Genomic DNA, 19,446 nt, shown 5'->3' on the forward strand with positions numbered 1-19,446 from the left:
AACCAAGAACAACCTCGAAGATGGTCAATATTCAGTGACTCGAAGGCAGCACTGCAGTCTTTGCTATCAGCCCTGCGACGTGGACCACACGAACAGCTGGTATTCGAGATTAGAGAACTAATCCATACCTTGACTGAGAAAGGACACCACGTGACATTTCAGTGGCTTCCAAGTCACTGCGGCGTCATAGGGAACGAACACGCCGATAACGCTGCTCGGTCGGCTCTTCAAGGCGACGAAGAAGAGCCGATACCATTATCAAGGACAGATACCGCAAGAAAGCTTCGAATGCTCAGCCGTGATATCACGTTCTCCTTGTGGAATGCAGGAAGTTTTCAAAACAACCGGCTGCACAACCTAGACTCTTCTCTACGCCTTTGCATTCCAGCGGGACTCTGCCGTCGCGAAGCTACCCTGCTTTGTCGAATATGGCTAGGGGTGGCGTTCACCAAGTCTTTTGCTTTGCGAATAGGATGGGCCGACGACGCCTCGTGTGATGACTGTGGTGAGGAGATTCTTCAGCACCTTCTCTGTGACTGTTCTCGCTATAATTTACAGAGACGATCACTCTCAAACGCGATAGCGCGCTTTGACCTAAGACCTCTAACAGAGGAACTTATTTTAAAATGCCGACATCACAAGCCATCGCAGCGGAGGGCGACGAGGGCAGTGTTGCAATTTTTAACGGCAACAGAACTGGACAAGCGGCTGTAGCATGAACAGATGGTTCATAGTGCTGCAAGTGCTATACTGTGCTGTGCGGTTACATTATGCGGTGACAGTGACCGACTGTGATTGTATATCTGTGCTCCTTTCTTTCTTTATCTCTACTTTGTTATCACTTTACCTCCCCCTCCCCTCTTTCCCCAGCGTAGGGTAGCAAACCGGATCTTCCCCTCTGGTTAACCTCCCTGCCTTTCCTCTCTCTCTTTCTCTCTCTCTCTATTTCGAGCAAGGGACCCATACAAAAAAAGAGATTGTGGCACTCGTCTTTTTTCGAATCATAGTGCTCTGCATGTGGCAAGCACAGTGAGCAAGCATTATTGGGTCATTGTATGCAAATTAGCGGCTATATGCCTCGTGCGTTTTAATAGGTGCACTCTGGTACTTTTTTTCTTCTTAATTGATGAAACTGCAGGAGAAAAGCGTTTACCTATTCCATTCTCGCATTTAAGCTCGGAAAGATTGCTGAATATATTTAATGGCTCGAGAGGTGAATGAAGTAAGAGTCACGCGCACTTAACAAGCTTGCGCAGAGGCGCTACATAAAGAAACGACTGTGTATTCATACCGTGCCTGGAACACGGTATGAATTCCACTAATCTATCTATCTATCTATCTATCTATCTATCTATCTATCTATCTATCTATCTATCTATCTATCTATCTATCTATCTATCTATCTATCTATCTATCTATCTATCTATCTATCTATCTATCTATCCTTTTTAGATAGTTACAGAGCTACGCGTGCTTCTTGTTCTTCCATTAAATAATTCAGTTCATGCAAGTTTTCAGTTATATAGCTTTATTACATTACTTCCTCCCTCTTTTTTCTTTTCGTTCTATATATCCCCTACTTCTTGAACAATCCCCAATTGTAGGTTTGGACGTGTGCCAGTGATTGAGATGATCATCACTTTCGCCATTCAACGTGGCTGAGCAGTGACCTGGGTTTTAAAGATTATGTTTTATGGCAATCACCGTTTTTCTATATTTTTTCTTCTTTTTTTCTTGGCGAGGTATGTCTGAGGCTTCGTTCCGGGAAAGCACTCGAAAATCGACATTCCCCCCAACCTGCCTTGATGTTTGGGCGAAGCCTCGAGGCGAAAAGCCGCTTAGTGAAAGCATTCGAGCATTGACATGGGCTTCTCGTAAACTTCGAGTACGTCATGCACAGAGAGAGAGAGAGAAGGATAGGAAAGGAAAGGCCAGAAGCAATTGTGTTATTTAGAGCACGATCATCAGAAACGGGTATACATCTATTGGGGGCGAGGACTTACGGAGTCGCCATCTGTCGGAATCGCCGCCCTTGCGTAGTATATGAGGGATAACGCGGCGCGCACCTCCATATAGGTTTGGCTTACGGCGCTCAATAAAAACACCACGCGGAAGCCCTCCTGGACATTTCTGTAAGTACTCTCGAAACGAGGGAAGCTTTTGACTGTCAAAGTAACAATCTTGGGTGAACTGAAAGCACAGAATCGTTTACAGACTGTACCGAATACGCGTACAGTGAACGCCACTGCGCGCGATCGCCGCGATGGAGTCTCCCGAACCGGCTTCTTGCGTGAAAGGTAGGCAAACGCTGAGAGCAAACTATGTGAAGTATTTTCTTATAGTGGGCTGTCTGTATAACTGAATGCAGCATAACAGAATGAAGCCTCAATGCAGCGATCGCACGGGTTTGCAGCGACCGACTGCGCGTCTGCATACATGTCCGCGCACAATGTTTTGCTTGCGCTGCGAGCGCGTTTTCGCACCGTGTCGATATGAGCATTTGACAGTACACAAGCAACCATTGTTGCGTGGACGCTATCAGAGCTGTTCAAAAATAATTTCGTTATAGAGACTCTGACGCCTACGGCGACTGTGATGTGCCGTCGCGACGATTCAATCTTTCCTTTTTTTTTTTCTAAATTCTTGGAAGTTTCATTATAAATTCTCAACTTGCGTCACACTGTATGTTTATCGGTATCCTCAGCATGCGATTTCCCGCTGCTTCTTTCTCGTAGTCCAATACATTAATTCATAACACAAACATGATCATGTGCCATGCCTTCTTTTTTTAATGTGCTTCTTACCGCTCCCTTTCCATTCCAGTGAGCTTGCTAGAATCTAGTACAAACAAGTTTATAGACCAAATAAAGTGTCATGACGTTAGCCAGGCAGCTGGCGCAGGTGAGCATCTGAGTGCGCGTTTTCTGCTACTCACCGAACATCGCAGTCCCGACGCCGTATACTTCCTCGCGTCTGTGCTTGCTGCATACCCGAGTTGTAGTCGATGGCTGTTTGCCGTTTCTTCTAAGTTTCGCGAGCCAAGCTTCACGCAGCTCCTTGTCCTGAGGTTATATATACGTGTGAATAAGGCTGACACCAGTCTCCGTTGCGTACAACGGCACGGCGGCACTGAGCAGTAGCCTACCATGCTGCATGCCTCCAAAAGCAGTCACTACCTATTATAGTGCTTTCAAATGTTGTCAAGCAGATACTCAAGGCGGAAAAACCTCACCACTTAATCGGAACCACAGCGCAGGTGGGACTTTAAACTTTCGTTTAGTCCAGTTCGCTTCGGCGCCTCTGAAAGAGCAGACGCTGCCGCTGTGTCCGCGTGATCCATGGCGTGATCCCTCATGCCACGTCACGCCGACGGCGGCGCCAGCTTTTCCAGCGGTGGAGGTCGCCCCCAACACTCTAACACAAAAGCGTTTTGTGCCAGAACTTCACCGCAATCTGTGAACAAGCTTGCGGCCGACGTTGGCGCACATATGAACCACCGTTCACCTTTAGAACGCACTCTGAAATTGCCACGAGGTATCTTCAAACGGTCGTCAAGTTCGAAGCTTCAGCGTTCGCCTGGTATCGAAATAAAGCTGCCCTTCCCTCACGAACGAGAAGAAAGGAAACCAAGGCGCCCGATTTTTATTAGTCATATCAAAAGAAACCAACAAACAATGTCACCAAGAACAGCCTTACGCGTGAGTTGCACTACACGCACCCAGGCTGCCTTCAATGGTCAGGCGACGCAGCGATCGGCTTAGTGTCCCTGTGTATATACAGGGACACTGTATGCTCCCGCGGGAGAATATACAGGAACACTACGATCGGCTCAGCCGTCAGCGCCACCGTGTCAGTTCCGCGAAACACCGAGGTGGCCACTGCTACAGAGGCATGCTTTTGCGGCGCTTGTTTGAAACGTTTCAGTCGTTCTAAATTGTGGTTTTATAAGGCAATCGAAGACATCGAGGGGGACCATTTTTGACCACCGACGCTTGAGAAAGGACGTCATATTTACGACTACAACCACGTATATCGTGTCAAAGAAGTAGACAACACGGACACCGCAGCGAAGTGCTTAAATTAAAATATCAGGTTTCACGTGCCAGAACCACGATCTGATTATGAGGCACGTCGCACTGGAGGACTCCGGAAATTTCGACCACCTGGGTTTCTTTAACATGCACCTAAATCTAAGTACACGGTTGTTTTCGCATTTCGCCTCCATCGAAATGCAGCCGTCGTGGCCAGCCGTCGTGGCCGGGATTTGATACCGTGACCTCGTTCTTATCAACCCAGCACCCTATAGCCACTAAGCAACCACCGCAGGTCGCGAAGTGTTTGTCACAACAAAGCAAGCATGCTTACGACGTCGAACTTGAAGTAAGCTAATAAATCGGTATTTTATGTCACTCAAGTGAGCAAATACGGTCGTAGACCTTTTTCAACTGTCATTGTATAGCTTCATTACTTGGAGCGTGCCTTGCACCTCACAATTGTAGAGGTGTTGGCGAATTGGCAGGCAAGTGCTTTTTTTTTTATCCGTTGACGAAGTGCCTCGAGCATAATATGGTATCGTCGTCCGGGCTCCAATGTGATGGTCATCACCGCTTTAACGTAATAGAGAGCAATCAGCTGAGACCAAACAACGCGAATACTGAACAAATGTGCGCTAGCGTGCGCGAGAGAATTGATAATTTGCGAATACTCGACGTGTGCTGCGGTGCACTCCATCCTTAGTTCGGTTATTAAAAGCACGAGAAAACATCGGCATGAATGAGCCCGATTCCAGCAATCGCGTCTTGATCTTGGCGCAGATACAAACTGCATGTTGGCTTATTAGTGCACAACAAAAAGCACAGTGCGCACAAAGCTCCAGTACGGAGCGCTTACAAGGCTAGATTTGAAACGTAACAACCACTTTGCGTTTATTTATTATTATTTTTTGAACCGAGACGAGCTAGACAACCATCTAAACCAATTTACAACCTCGGGAATCAGTTGACGCGTTTTTACGGATGCTGCCTGCTAGTTCTTTTTCCTTTTCTTCTTTTTTTGCATTTATGTTTAAGTTCGATTGATAGAAATTCGCAATAACGACACGAACCGCGACGATCCACTGCAACCGCCGGGTTGCTTCCCACGGTTTTGAAGGGAGGCAGTACAATTTGATGCCAACAACCTCTTCGCGGTTGTGACAATCCTTAACGCGGAGGAGCTGCCGAGAGGCCGAAGTGAATCCATTGAACAATTGGAAACGGACGCTTTCAGGCGGGCCTGAGCGCAGTGCGGGCAACGGTGAAATGGCGGTGAGGGCCTACTTGTTGGTGCTCACCGCCGCTGCTAGGTGGCGCGACATGTACAGCCAAACTAAAGCCCCTAAAACTTCGTAAAGTAGTGCCACTCTCCTCCTCCGCCTTCACTCCTCCTCGTTTCTCCTCTCTTTCACGCTCCCTCCTCGACCATGGCGCCGCCTACGATGCTCGAGCGCAGCAGACGACCTTTCGCAGAGGGAATGCACGCATAGCAAGGCAGTGCTCTTTAGGCGTTCACGTTGGCTTTCCAGCGCCGCGTAACTTCGTGTACAGCACAGAATTTCTAGTCGGATGCTTGTACAACTTCGGTAACGGCAGCTTTCGTTTCATTTTTTGATAACTATTTCGTAAAAAAGTATCTGAAGGAGTGTTAACGCTGTGCGTTGACGACTGCGAATGTATCGCGTGCCCTACAATTAAGTACGCAACATTTGTCAAGGGCGTGTCGCAAGATCTTGTTGCGAATGGTTGTAAATAACACGTTTACCATCGAATGACAACCTCTTGGCTTCCAGCAAGCCCTCAGCCTAAAGAATCCGCGCCGCCCTTACCATGTGAATTCGCGGCGCGTATGAGCTATGACGTACAAAGGCTGACGGAGATCATTGCTCTGGAGGTTCGAAAGTGTATTACAAGCTACAGTGCCGCCAACGTGCGTGCTTGCCAATCTGAGCGCGCGCAAAGCCTCAGAGGTTGGCGCTGGTGCTATTATGTTTCTCGTGTCTCAACGCCGACAGAAATACCGCGGCCGATCATCGAGTCGGGACTGTGCGTACACAAGAAAATAAAACGAGTTTTTAGCATTCGTGCGCGAAGCGGGAGCGCGATAACAATGCTTGACTCAATCTCAAACAAGACAACTGTGGCCTTCAGTAATTTTTTCAGGTTAATGACTTATCACGAATAACACTTCATCATGCGTTGGTTCGTCCGTTTACTAAGTGACGTACTTGTCGCGAACCGAGTTGCACTGAGGTGCATGCATTCAGGACGGTTGCACTCCCTTCGAAGTAACATTTGCGAGACATGACTTTATTAGTGAAGTCATGATCGCGCAAAGAATCCCCCCGCCATGACGCGGCCGAAATTGCGGCGAGTGAAATGAAGTTTTATCCATAGGTTAAAATTATATGAAACGGCATTCGAGTTGCAAGTTAACAGTTTATTTTCACATAGATACATTACAGATTTGCCTTTGCAGTCACAAGTCCGTGTGCACCATTTATTGTCTCATTGCGTAAATAAACGCACCAGCCTAAGAGTCCCACAGCAAGCGTGCCTCAATTAGGCATAATGACTGTAGAAACTAATAGTGGCATAGACGAGCAAGCGAACTAGTATATGAGCGCGCGAACTAAACGAGCGTGCGAACGAACGAGCAAACGACTAAGCACGAACGACGACTAAACCAGCCAGGGAACGGGCGGGCGACCGCACGTTTTCTTTGCGAGTGCCCCACCGCCGCATCTTAAGCTTCGCACACTTTAAAGCTCACGCGAATTAGCACATATGTCTCAATTACCTATGATGCGGTCGCTCGACGACGAACGCACCGCGTAACACGGTTTCGGGAGAGCACGCACGCTTTTCATCGGTGCCTCTGTATCGCAAATCCACCGGGCGACCGCCAACGAGGAACATGAACAAATGTGGCAAACAAAGCTAGTCTATCTAAAGAAGGCTAGTAAGTAACCACAAAAGGCAGAGAGTTGCTCCCCTGAGGCGCTTTCATGATCGAGACTGAAATTTTATCAAAAGGACTGCGCTGAATCTTCAAAATTTCGTAATCACGTTATCGTACGCAACCTCGCGTGCCCGCGAACTCAAGCCAGTTGGTGTTCAAAACGATTAAGCGCACCGAATATGACTAACACGACCACGTAGTGCGCATATAAGCAAAGCAGACGTTGCGTAAAAATCATGTTAAAGCGTGCGTACAAATGACAACATGCACAGTGAACTGTGCAATATCTACTACGTTATTGCCCGCAGCACAATACGCAAGCCTGGCACATACAATACTCTGAGAGAGCCACAACTTACATCACATAGTCGCGCGGAGGAAGTTGGTCGGAAGTTCTCCCTCCCGATTCGGTGAAGCCATGTCTTCTTAACGCGTTGCGCTTACCGGACGGTATCGCGAACATATTCTTGCCTGTGCTAAAACTGTATTGGCATCCAAACGCGCAGCAGGTCATGGTAACAGAAAATGACGTGAAGCGACGTCGCACTTGCAACAAAACATCCTTCAAGGCGTTCACAAGATCAAAACAACACAGAATAGGAACGGAAGGAATGCCGCCAACAAGCGCCGCTTCTCGAGCAAAGATGGCACTGAAGCGCGACTGTAAACAAACGAAGTCGGCGCAAGGGGCCACGTGATGCCATTAGGCGAATAGCGACGCGGCGTCGGCTTCGGCCAGAGCGCTGGAGGAGGAGGCGGCGTTCTTCAAAGCGTGGCACTACTTTACGAAGTTTAAGGGGCTTTAAGCCAAACGAGTTACTATATATGCTACGAAAGGTAGCATATACCTTTGGTAGCATATACGGTAACTCTAAGCCAAACTTCATTGCAGGGTGTCTCAAGTCGTAAGCATTACGCATGCAGCACCATCGAAGCTGATTCGTTAGGGCGTTTACCTCTTGCTCCAGAGTACTGGAAAAAGGCACACCAAGAGCATTTCGGTCCATTTCGTCTGAAAAACCAAGCCGCAAGTCGGAGCTACACATTCTAAAATATACTATACGCAAGCAGTGGTGTTAGGCTGCTGAGCACGAGGTCGCAGGATCGAATCCCGGCCTCGGCGGCCGCATTTCGATGGGGGCGAAATGCGAAAACACCCGTGTATTTAGATGCACGTTAAAGAACCCCAGGTGGTCGAAATTTCCGGAGTCCTCCAGTGCGACGTGCCTCATAATCAGAAAGTGGTTTTGGCACGTAAAACCCAATAATTTAATTTTTTTATACGCAAGCAGAGGAAACACGGAAAACAGTGTGTAATGAAAAAAAAAAAAAAACACGCTTATCACTGGTCAACCGCAATCAAACGTTTCTGACCTTTACAGGAACATTTCTCTGCGTCGAAAGCACGACTCAACGTTTCACGGTATAGGGCTTTCATGCAACCGCCTACAACCTGCGCGTTTGAGCGTGTATGAAGGTGCCCTACCACAGCGATCATTTACAAAAAAAAAAAAAAAAAAACACTAAATGATGGGGTTTCACGTGCCAAAACCACTTTCTGATTATGATGCGCACCGTAGTGGAGGACTCCGGAAATTTCGACCTTCTGGGGTTCTTTAACGTGCACCTAAATATAAGTACACGGGTGTTCCCACATTTCGCCCCCATCGTAATGCGGCCGCCGTGGCCGGGATTCGATCCCGCGACCTCGTGCTCAGCAGCCCAACATCATAGCCACTGAGCAACCACGGCGGGTACCAGCAGAGTGATTATCTCGGTGTCATCACATTTCTGTAGTTTCCGAGTCCTGCCGGTAACCAAGACTGCCCGGTTGCGGCGAAACATTCTTCCCATGAAGGAGCGTACAGTTTCCGTGGGGTCCTTAAATGTCAGTGCGATTTCTGACAACATGTAAATGAGTAACGGGAGGGCAATGTAATCTTGGTCGCAGTGACCTCTTTCGCCTTTTTGTCCCGGCGCGCGTGCCTCGAGGTTACTCGCATGTTACATTGTTCGGAGACGACAGCGAAAGTCTCCTTGTCGGGCAGTCATACTTGACGTCTCTGGGAAGCATACACTACTCCCTGTCCATGTGGCCTGTTACAAAGATAACTGAACATGGCCGACAGTAGATTGCTGCACAGCATCGCGTCGAGCTGTGCTCGCTATCTGCGCAGCACGCAATTCAACTTCCGAATGACTGGGCTGCTGTCGCCGGTGTCATGTCACCCGCTGCCCGGTCTGCTACGTGCCTCGTCTCCCTTCTCCGAAGGTCTTTACCGCGGAGTGGGGTTTATGCCGCAAGTCTTTTCGCTCGCCGTCATGGACGCTCGTCAGACCGGTCTCTCTGTCTCCCCCCCCCTCACCGCAGACAAAGCGGGGCCACGGTGCTTTAGCGTGATGCGACGCGTGGCGCCATCTGGCCACTGCTCCCGGTCTTCCCCCGTGGGGATGGATTTCCGGCGCTCGCAGACAGGCGGGGCGTGTCGACGCCGCAACGAAGGGCAGACCGCACGAATCCCTCGGCCTGGCAACAAGAGAAGGCCCCTTCTCCCCGCGCCAGACACCGTACCCGTCCCGAGGGGCCCACCGCGCGTGACACAGGCGCTAATCTAGCCAGCCCATCTAGCCGACAAAAGCGACCGAGGGGACCAAATGGATAATACGCCACGGCGGCCCGCTCTCTTCTCCCTCCCACCCCAAAGCCCGGTTCGAAACAGTGCGAACCTCGGCGAATGCGTTCCGCGCGCTCCGGCGACCACCACCATGCAGCCTGTCTCGCTCCTTGTTCGCTGCGTCCGGGCCCTTTGTATCTCTTTTGCTGCCGCGTGCTCCCCCCTCTCGAGCGAGTATATCAATCTCGCGCACGCAGTGATCTCGAGCATTTTCGGTATCATTCAAGATGGCGGCGGGACGACAGTGGAGGGAGCCATGCGCTCGCGGCCTCGCTTGAAGAAAGACGCCGCCAGCGGCGCGTCGCGTCTCTTTCGGCTTGCGTTCCGCTCTGCCGAGTTCGCTAGGTGGCGAAGGAGTTGGCGAAGGCGTGTGGGCAAGAGGGATACATGGCTCCAAACAATGTCGTCAGTCCCCCCCCCCCCGCAAAACCCCCTCCCCACCCGCGGCCGCTGGCAGACATAGCCGAGCGGCCAGGGAACACGCCTTCCGAATGGAAGCGAGAAAAAGAAACAAGAAAAGCTGGAGAACAATAAAGCGTCGGCCAGACACGAACGCACAGAGCCCAGAATAAATAGCCGTCGAAGAAAGAAAGAAACGAAGCCGGAACGTCTGAACAAAGAAAGCGCGGCGGAATGGGGGGTGGAAACCACCCCAGAAAAACGATGTTGTTGTTCGGGTGGAATGAAGAGCGAAGCGACGCCCCCTTCTTCCCAGCGGCGGCGGCTTAACAAAACAAAGCAACGGCAAACGCAACTGCGAACGAGACACACTCATAGAAGCCAAACATGCAGCAAAAGCGCGCTGTGCCGGCGACTAGACACGGCGCATACACGCAACGCACGCACGCTGAGCACACTCGCTCGCTGCCTAGCATACAGATTGTCTATGGAAATGGAACGGCCGCCGCCGGCGAGTGCCCCCACCTCCACGCTGCTGCTGCCCTCCTCGCCCCACGTGACTTTGACGTGCTCCTGTCAGCGGGATCAACTTGCAAAGGTGGGGCTCGAGCGAGTGTTTCATCCGAGTCGGCGCGGCCGCTGCTCTCACTCCTCGACGCCGTTAAAAAGAAGCGCGCAACCGGGACGGATTTAAGCGAAAAAGAAGCAAGGGCAGAGAGGCATCGCGTACAGCTGGAAGGAGCAAGCACGTACAAAAACAGGAAACACGTAAATAGGCGATACGCGCCAATACCAGCAAGAAAGAAAGACAAGCGGCGATAAAAGAAGACATTGACTACGGCGGGAAAGCGCACAAAGCGCAAAAGTGTGCTGAGGGGGGGGGGGGGGAGACTAACCGAGCCGCAGATAAAAAACGGCGGGAGGAGTGTGCCTAGAGAGAAGAGAGTACTCGCAGTAAAGAGCAAGACGGGTGCGGGGAGAGGAGAGCAAAAGCGTCTCGCTGTCGACGCGAGTCGTGTTTTCCTGCCTTTTGGGACATTCGTATTTTGCTGCTGCTGCACTACCGGCCGGTCCTCTGCTTATGTGCCTCTCTTGCCGGCGCAGATAGAGCGTTATTATTATTCCGGTGCTACGAGGGTGATATGTGCCTACACGCGGAGCTTCCACCCCCCACTACCACACCGCTCCACTCCGAGAACCTTTTGTGCGTGTGTCTTTTTTTTCTTTTCACCTGCCCGTTTTCTCTCTTGTATCCCGGCCTGCTTTCTCTCCGCTTCCTGATCACACGCCGCAGCACAGGCAGCCAGCAGCTCTTTGTGCGTTGTTTGCTTTCACCGTCTTGCACCGGCTTCGTGGGTGTTGCCTGTCTTTCATTCGTCTTGTCTGTCGTGCGCGTTTTTGCTTCGCTGCGGGTGTGTTCCTCCCTGCCTTTTCTTGTTCGTTACTCTGCCGCCGCTGCTTCCCGTCGAGAAAGCGTCAGAAGAAAGGAGGGGTTAAAAACGTTCCCGGCTCCCCTTCCATTTATCTGTACTTGCTGGGGTCTTTGTGCAGCCGAGAGCCTGCGGGAGGACTGAAAGAGCCTTTCTTCTCTTGCTGTTCCCCGCCCGTCCATAGGAGTTGCTTGTCTTTTGTGCGTTGGAAGAGAAGCCTTCCTCTCGCTGAGCCGGTGTGCGTTTTATTACTGTTTCCCCCCCGCCTCGCACGACGCAGCGAGAAACGGCACGGGATCGACGCCTGCTCTCGTCTCATCAGCCGTGCAGCGCAGTAACTTTTTGCTGCGGCGCTTTACGACCCGCTTTTCAGCGCTTATCATGATTTTCTTTTCTTTCTCCTCCGCGCTCGGCACTTGCCCCCTCGCCTGCTGGTGTCGGGCGGAGCCGCTTTCATTTTGATGAGCGCCGCTGCTTTTGGTTTTATTCTTTTGCCAATTGTCGAGGCTGACAACGCGCAAGCACGTATACAGAGCCGCGCTCCTTTTCTGTTCCCCACGTTCTCGCTCTGTTAGGCTTGCGGCAGCGACGGTGTTTCGCGTTCAATTTCTTGGTCCATCCCGCACTATCTTTTCATCTCCCGCGCCACCCCTCACCCCCTTGTCTTTTTGGAGAAAAAGGCGGTGCTTCCGACGCTGCTTTTATTTTGTTGCACAATGAAGCTCGGGCCTTCCATCATTTAGGTTGCTCTCAGGCCTCCATCTTTTCGGTTTTCCCTCTTCCCCCACACTGCCTGCTCTTTTTTTTTTGGTATTTCGTTCTTTTGCGCTGACTCATTTATTCATTCGTCTGCTGGTTCTTATCTCGCGGAGGAGACCCGGGAAGAAAGGAAATGATGATGTGAGCCGTGCTCTCTGCGAAGAGAAAAGCAGAAACTGAACGCGGACTCTTCGTCAAGGCGAGAGGAAATCAGGTCATTATTCATGGCTCTCCCCCGCACAGCGCGCCGCCGAGGAGTGAATAAAGAGGTCTCCCTTTCTCTCACCCCCCCCCCCCCCCCCCTTTGCGTTTCTTCCCCCGCGGTGTTGCGAGATACTACTCTGCCGGCAACTCGAGAACCCCGGGCGCGCATCAATTACCCGGTGCGCTTACCTGAAACATCTTTCGCTGATGGTGTGGGGGAGGGGGGTCAAAAGCATAACTTCACCAGCAACGAACGAGGAGGCATGAATTTTCAACGCTCGTGCCGAGCGGCGCGGAACGTCGTGGGCATCCGCCCATGCTACTTCCCATTACGTCACCGACGTACAGTCGCGCCACGAAACGGTGCGTTCAAGAAACTTTTTAATGACATCGTGAAACGAGAAGGTAATGCCACTATCAAATTGCGCTGAACCCTTCCACATGATTCGCGATCTGGTGCATATGGTTCTACGAGTAAGCTCTTTCCAGCAAATGTACGTTTTATATTGAGCAGAATTGTGCGCGTGATAAGCTTGAAAGTTTTACATGTTACTCGGAATGCTTCGCGGCGTTGTCCGATCAGACTATATAGTTTCATACAAGAATAGGAAACTCTAATATGGACCAGACAGAATATAAGCGTTACCGTGATAATACGAAGCCACAGACAGCACCGCTAGTTTATGTTGACTGTGTGTTGAAACAGCCTTGTGCGACACCTATCCGCACGGAGATAAAACAAGATGAATGATTAACGAACACACTCGATGCGAAATATTTTGCACACGCAGATAATTCAGTGTAAACATCCTTGTGAACTTTCATTGAACAAAACATAATGGGGTCTCCAACGGGGCCTCGTCATGTATAATTTCTACGCGCTTCTGTTCCGCATAGCTACAGAACATTTTGGATAAATGAGAGAAGGTCGTTTTTACTACAGAAGCGTTCTCTCGAAGCCCCATCGAGATAAGGTGCAACAGTTCGTAGCATTGCTATGCGCCCTGCTCTGTGCAAAACGTGCTCTTTCGGACATGAATTGCCTTGCGTACGCATTTGGTCTTAGCAAGACGACAGACAGCAATTTCCACCTACGCCACAAACTCTTGTTTCAAGTGCGGAAACGTACGTATACGTGATGTAAAGCTGTGAGCCGTAATTATAGCTCGCATGAATTTCATCATTAGATCCAATAAATGTATTCAATCATTGTTATGCTCTGTATATCGACAATTAAGGGTGATAAAATCGGAACGAAAAAAAGAGCGTACCGCCACGCACAGTGCTCAAATCGTATTTGCAACATGCGCAAGAAAGTTGCATTTTGTACCTTTTATATAGTTTGATTGCAAACGTACATGACCTAACGGAGGAACTCGAAATCTGCAGCTCAACCACCCGAATGAAATTGAGATCGCAAATAACCAGGCAGGGAATCTGAACACAATACATTTATGGGAGCTCCCGTGATCGACATTGAGACCCCCTCAAAGGCTTCGTTACGTGGTCCGTAAAGGGCGATCTGCGTTCATAGATGTGTGGCTATAGTAAGTGGCTTTACTACAGCCTTTGACTGGTATTCATGATGCAGAAGGCAGGCCACCCAGCTAGTTGAAAGAAGAAGAAAAAGAAATCCAGCCTTCAACGCCACGACTTATCCCATACTGTTCGCGCCAGCTCCCAAGAAACGTGAACTAAGCCGCGCCTGTAACCTTCCAGCTGCAAATGAAGGGCTGGTAGAATGGCGCTTTTCTTTGCTGGCACCGCACCGAGTATGCGTCCTTTTCGACGCTGGGTTTCTCCAACCAACCGTCATTCTGTCGTCCTCTTGTAAAGCCACTGTGCCGACCGCAAAGCCAGCAAAGCTAAACAGGCGCTCCAGGTTGTCCCGAGAAACTTGTTTCTCGTCGCCTCTTCAACTTACGCCGCCGAAGAGAGTTTAAAAAATAGGAGGGGTGGGGAGGACACGACCGAGAAGCAGCAGCTCCCCGACGTTCCGCGGTTGCTAGCGCGCCCCGCCAACTCCGTGGGAAGGAAAGGCAAAGAGGAAAAGAATCGGTCGCGGGGTATGGGGAGGGAGGCACACGACGACACTCTGCGCCTTTCTCGGCTTCCAGGCAACAAGGCCAGAGGCCTGGGGTCGCCCAGGCACCGCAAAGTTGCGTCCCCCTACCCCCATCAACTGCTCCCAACAGCCGCCTCCTGCGCTGCCGCGCGCAGCACTTGGGCAGGAGAGGGAGAGCTCCCCGAAGTAGCGGCGGCGCCTTGGGCGAACGAGGCAGGGTACATGCCGCAGCGGCGGCGAAAAGGGCGGGCGCTTCTCCGGAGAGCGGCGGCTAGTCGACGAGGGCTGGGGGTAGGAAGGGAGGCGAGTGGCGCGTCACGTTACGCCCGCCCGGTCCGCAAAGCAGTCATCGATTTCCCTTCCCGACGGTTCTTGTTGACGTCTCCGTGGCTGCTCACCCCCCCCCCCTCACTTCCCACTTTCTTCTCCCGCCGGTCCCGTGCTATTTGCCCGTCTCCTTTGTCGCCTTTTAGCGCTGCCCCGCCGGAGTCCACCCCCACCCCCCGCCACTCCCGCGCTTTTACTGCCGGGAAGAGAGAGTGGATGGAGAGGATCGCACCCCGCTTCTACACCGCGACAAGAAAACTGGAAGGCGCGCGCGGCAGGGGAGGAGAGACCCGAATAACGTAGCCGAGGCAGGGAGCCCGCTAGAAGGGGACAGCGAAAAGAAGAAAGCCGGATGAAAATGGGATAGGCCGGGCGCGGGAGGCACATAAATTGGGAATGAGGAAAGAAGGGAGAGCGCCAATGCGATTAGAGACGGCGCCGCGACGGGAGCGTGAGGAGAGCCGCGTGAGGCGGAATTTCTCTACTCCGCTGGCAGCAGCAGCAGCAGCAGCAGCTAGCTACGAAAATTAAGCGGCGGAATTGGACCGCGCTACGCGCCCAGTGAGGAATACGCTAGCGGGATCCAAAGCTTGGAACGAGGCACCATAACGTTATCACGTTTTCCTGCCACTCGCCCGTTCCCGCTTCTATACTCTTTCATTTCAGCTTTTGTAGATACTTGCAGTTCTGCTCTGCTGGAAAGCGCGAAACGAGATCTCTCCAGAACGCAAGTGCGGGCTCTGCCGGAGGCGCAAGATTATTCAAGGGATAGGGGAAAAATTGACTCGGCTTCAGGCACGGCGCCACTTAACTAAGGCGCACAGCGTGCATCACCATGGAGCGCAACGCATTCTAATACGTGATGGGAGCAGTATTATAAGAGTAAATGAAGACAGCAATGGAGTAGCGAGGTGAACAATTTAAACAAAATACTGTGGATTAATCAGAGCCAAATCCTTCATTATCCACTTATCAAAGATAAGAGACCTTTATGAATATCACTGTTAAAACAACTGCAATAGAGCAGTGTGGAAAAAAATGTGGTGTGAAGCAGGAAGTGGCACACAGAAAAGGAAACTATGTCAATTAATTTAGCTAGTAAAGACCCAATGCTGGGCATAACCTGTTAATCCTAAGACATCACTAGACTACTTGGTTCATTACTTGTGCACGAAACCAATTGTGTTTGTTGCCAAATGACACATATGGCCTCGTGAATGTGTAGTAGGGAGACCAAAATCTGAGTGAGCTCTTATTCATTCATGGGTACGGTGCATGAACCATGTATAAAATGCACAGGGCCCATAGTTAGGGTCATTTGACATGCAATCCTCAACTGCTCAGCCTTGATTGGCCGCTATTGGAAGCAAATATTTTGCATTAAAGGGAAAAAGGGACAGCTATGACGGGACTTGCCACCAAAAGGCGGCAGTAGAGGCTGGGGGAACGGGACAGAAAGATCAGTTTAGGCTGATGACATTATTTTGAATAGTGAATTTGCATTTATTTGGGAGAAAACGTTTATTATTATAAGAGAAATGCAGGTCAAACTTTCCTTTATTGAATTTTGCACCCCATCCTAAATAACTAGTATACTAGTGCAGTATCATGAATTTCATAGTATTTTAATGTTTTAAGGCAGCTTTTGTTGCAGAATAATTGTGAAAACATCCTAGGTCGTGTCTGTAGTTCAATATGTGATGCAATTCATATCATTTGATGAATTAACAATTTTCTGGTAGAAGATGTTCAAGTCATATAACCTCTCTACCTTAAGGAAAGCCTACAGGAGCTGCCAGGTTGAACTTGATGGTCCCTTTTACGTTTATTTGCTCTCATTTTACTGCCAGTAGACATATCAAAATCTTGCTAAGCCCAATTTGTCAGCGAACTAAAAGAAAGATGGAAACTGCTTCCCAGAGATCAGTGCACTTCTAGCAAGTTACACTCATGATAAATCAAACTTCCACCCCAATTGAAGTCACATTTGATTAATTGATTTGCACAGTTCAATATCCTAAGCAACACTGCTGCTCTAGAAGAGGGCTCTGAATTAATTTTGACTACATGGGGTTTTTTAATGTTATCCAATTCCATGTCAACAAGTGCGTTGGCATTCCTCACCCACAGGAATGTGGCTGCCGGCACTGGGAATGAAACCACTACCACATGTACTTAGCACAACGCTATAGTCACTGTAGCAGATGAAGGCATTTTTGACACACGGAGGCAATAGGGTACCTGGCTAGGGGTTTTTAATGGAACAGTTTATTGTACTAGGATGACAACACCGGCACCTGCCAGCATATCTTTGTACACAAGGATGGCCTAGCAGGTGAGACAGACTGTCTGCAGAACCTCGGGAAGGTTAGGCCACTGGATCCACGGCACTGCAGTGAATGGCACTTGCAGCTGGTTTGCACGAAACTTGTTGGAAGCAAAATGGAATGTTTCCTGAGCTCAGTTATGTCGCAGGGCAACTTTTGTGCATAGCTATGATTCCAGAGGCATATGTCATCCTGATGGGAAGACTGACCTGCAAGGCAGTCAGGAGATGGCTTTAAATGGTGATGTGAATGCTCAGCATCCCTCCAGTCATAGGCTTACTTACTTTCCATGACGGCGATAACGAGGACAAAGCGAGGGAGAACAAGTATAACAGGGAGATTCACCGAGTCCATGTTCAGATAGCAAAAAGGAGAGATTGAGAAGGCAATCAAAACGTGGATGTGTGCGCACATATCCACTGGCCATTCCAATATGAGATAAAAGAATTATATCTGTGAGGTACATTTCTTTTTTGCAGGCTCACACTGTAGTCACCGGAATGTTCTGCAACACAACCTCTTGCCTGCCTGTCAGTACCTAGACACATGTGCCCGCAGGGTGCAGCAGTGCTGACTTGCAATGAGTTCCTAATGGCACTAAATGTGTGCATTACTCACGAGAGAGGTGCGATAGGCGAATGTTCGAATTTCACGGATGCACATGTACTGGCACAGTGAGGCGTTCTGCTGGCAATACTGCTGGCAAAGTCTGGTGCACAATGCCCGCAGGTTTCCTGTACTGGCACAGTGAGGCGTTCTGCCGGCAATACTGCTGGCAAAGTCTGGTGCACAATGCCCGCAGGTTTCCTTGCCACCAAAGTGGAGAGTCGCGGTGGGCCACAGCATGTCACCACTTCTGGCAGACGGGCAGCTAGTACAGGGTACAACGGCTTTCACACTACAAGGCGAGGCCACAACAGGAGAGGTCAAACTGGAAGTCCTTTAAAGTTGTTTTCTCCTCATTGACGAGCCACCAGTCATAGCTGTCAGGGGAACATGGCTATACCAGAGGAGCCACATAAAGAAGTCATCCCCACGCACACTGAGGCTTACCACACACGCACAACCACACGCACACACACACAGGTGACAGCTTCTGGCTTCCTGGTAGAGAGGAGCTTCTGACCAGTTCAGTAGATTACTTCATACACAGTAGCCTTCTTGTCTCCTGAGCCAGTGACAATGTATTTGTCATCAGAAGAAATGTCACAGCTGAGCACTGATGAGGACTCCTTGGACTGGAAGCACATGAAATGATAGAAGACAGAGTTCAGACCAAGATGAAAGAAACAGGAAACAGCAAAAAGTATTAGGAATATCTTTTTCCATCTTGTTGGCTGGATTAGGCCCCAAATGGGACAAAAGCTTCTTTCAATTCCTCCTATGTAAAGCCCTTGTTTCAATGGCAGCTGCACCAACACTTTACTTGCAGAATTCATTATCACATTGCTTAGATGAAGTGGTTTAACCCTCATATTCACAAATGGGCTTCGACGGGAAGCTCTTTACTCCAATGACTGACTGGAGCATAGAAATACCCCTTTAACCAAGATAAAAACGTGTTTCTGTAATATTTATCAATGATTCATGCAATGAGGAGTTGCTTGAGAAATAGAGCTTCATTTTGGTGCATGCAATCAAACTAAAAGCCCCTGTCTGGAATATCTTCACTCAGAAATTTCACTCAGTTTAGGTAGTGTGCTAAATGATACAACACTGCAGAATGCAGTAATAAGTCTCTGCTAAGATCAACTGCATTTTATTAATATCTTATACTTATTCCAACATCAGCAATGCTCACTAGTTACATTTGCAGAATTTACCTGGAAAATGGAAGCACCGTAGGGTGTCCTCCAGGCATTCAGCAGATTGTCTTTGCCCGTTGAGACAAACCATTTGCCGCACGAGGCAAACTTGAGTGACAGGACACAGCTCTCATGCAGGTGGAGCTGGTACTTGTCTGGCTTGCTGCAGTGCAGAACTTCCACATTGCTGCTCTCCATGCTGCATTCAGTGGAAACGGTCAGCAGTAAGCATCTGTACATTCACAGAAAACTGCAATGCCATTCAGTTCCCAAACTATGCCTTAGCAGACCAAAAAAACAGCGAAAGCACCAATGAAAAACAGCATGAGGATTTGTGGTATAGCTTCCTCAGCACAGCTTCCAGGGATGTGAACTCTAAAAGGACTAAACACGTAAAATGTTTCATTCCTACTATATCATTTGTGCATTTATTTGTGCATTCAAGAACAGTTCATACTC

General features: G+C 49.7%; 2 protein-coding genes across 5 annotated transcripts in view; both read right to left on the reverse strand.

The window, feature by feature from the left end:
* LOC142575238 (transducin-like enhancer protein 4) overlaps positions 1-12,799 on the reverse strand; it is a 114,765-nt gene extending 101,966 nt beyond the window's left edge. For 2 of the 3 annotated variants that reach the window (XM_075684416.1, XM_075684414.1), the window contains exon 1: positions 12,653-12,799. In XM_075684416.1, the coding sequence (XP_075540531.1) occupies positions 12,653-12,661 (9 nt within the window). In that variant the 5' untranslated portion in view covers positions 12,662-12,799. The remainder of the gene's footprint in view (positions 1-12,652) is intronic. The other variant, XM_075684410.1, reaches the window with a different exon arrangement.
* A 4,294-nt stretch (positions 12,800-17,093) lies between these two features.
* Positions 17,094-19,446, reverse strand: part of LOC142575239 (transducin-like enhancer protein 4) — a 60,125-nt gene continuing 57,772 nt past the window's right edge. For both annotated transcript variants that reach the window (XM_075684419.1, XM_075684418.1), the window contains exons 19-20: positions 19,006-19,186; positions 17,094-18,420 (exon numbers count right to left, since the gene is read on the reverse strand). In XM_075684419.1, the coding sequence (XP_075540534.1) occupies positions 18,313-18,420; positions 19,006-19,186 (289 nt within the window). In that variant the 3' untranslated portion in view covers positions 17,094-18,312. The remainder of the gene's footprint in view (positions 18,421-19,005; positions 19,187-19,446) is intronic.

The sequence above is a fragment of the Dermacentor variabilis genome, chromosome 3 (assembly GCF_050947875.1).
Source record: "Dermacentor variabilis isolate Ectoservices chromosome 3, ASM5094787v1, whole genome shotgun sequence".
Taxonomy (NCBI): domain Eukaryota; kingdom Metazoa; phylum Arthropoda; class Arachnida; order Ixodida; family Ixodidae; genus Dermacentor; species Dermacentor variabilis.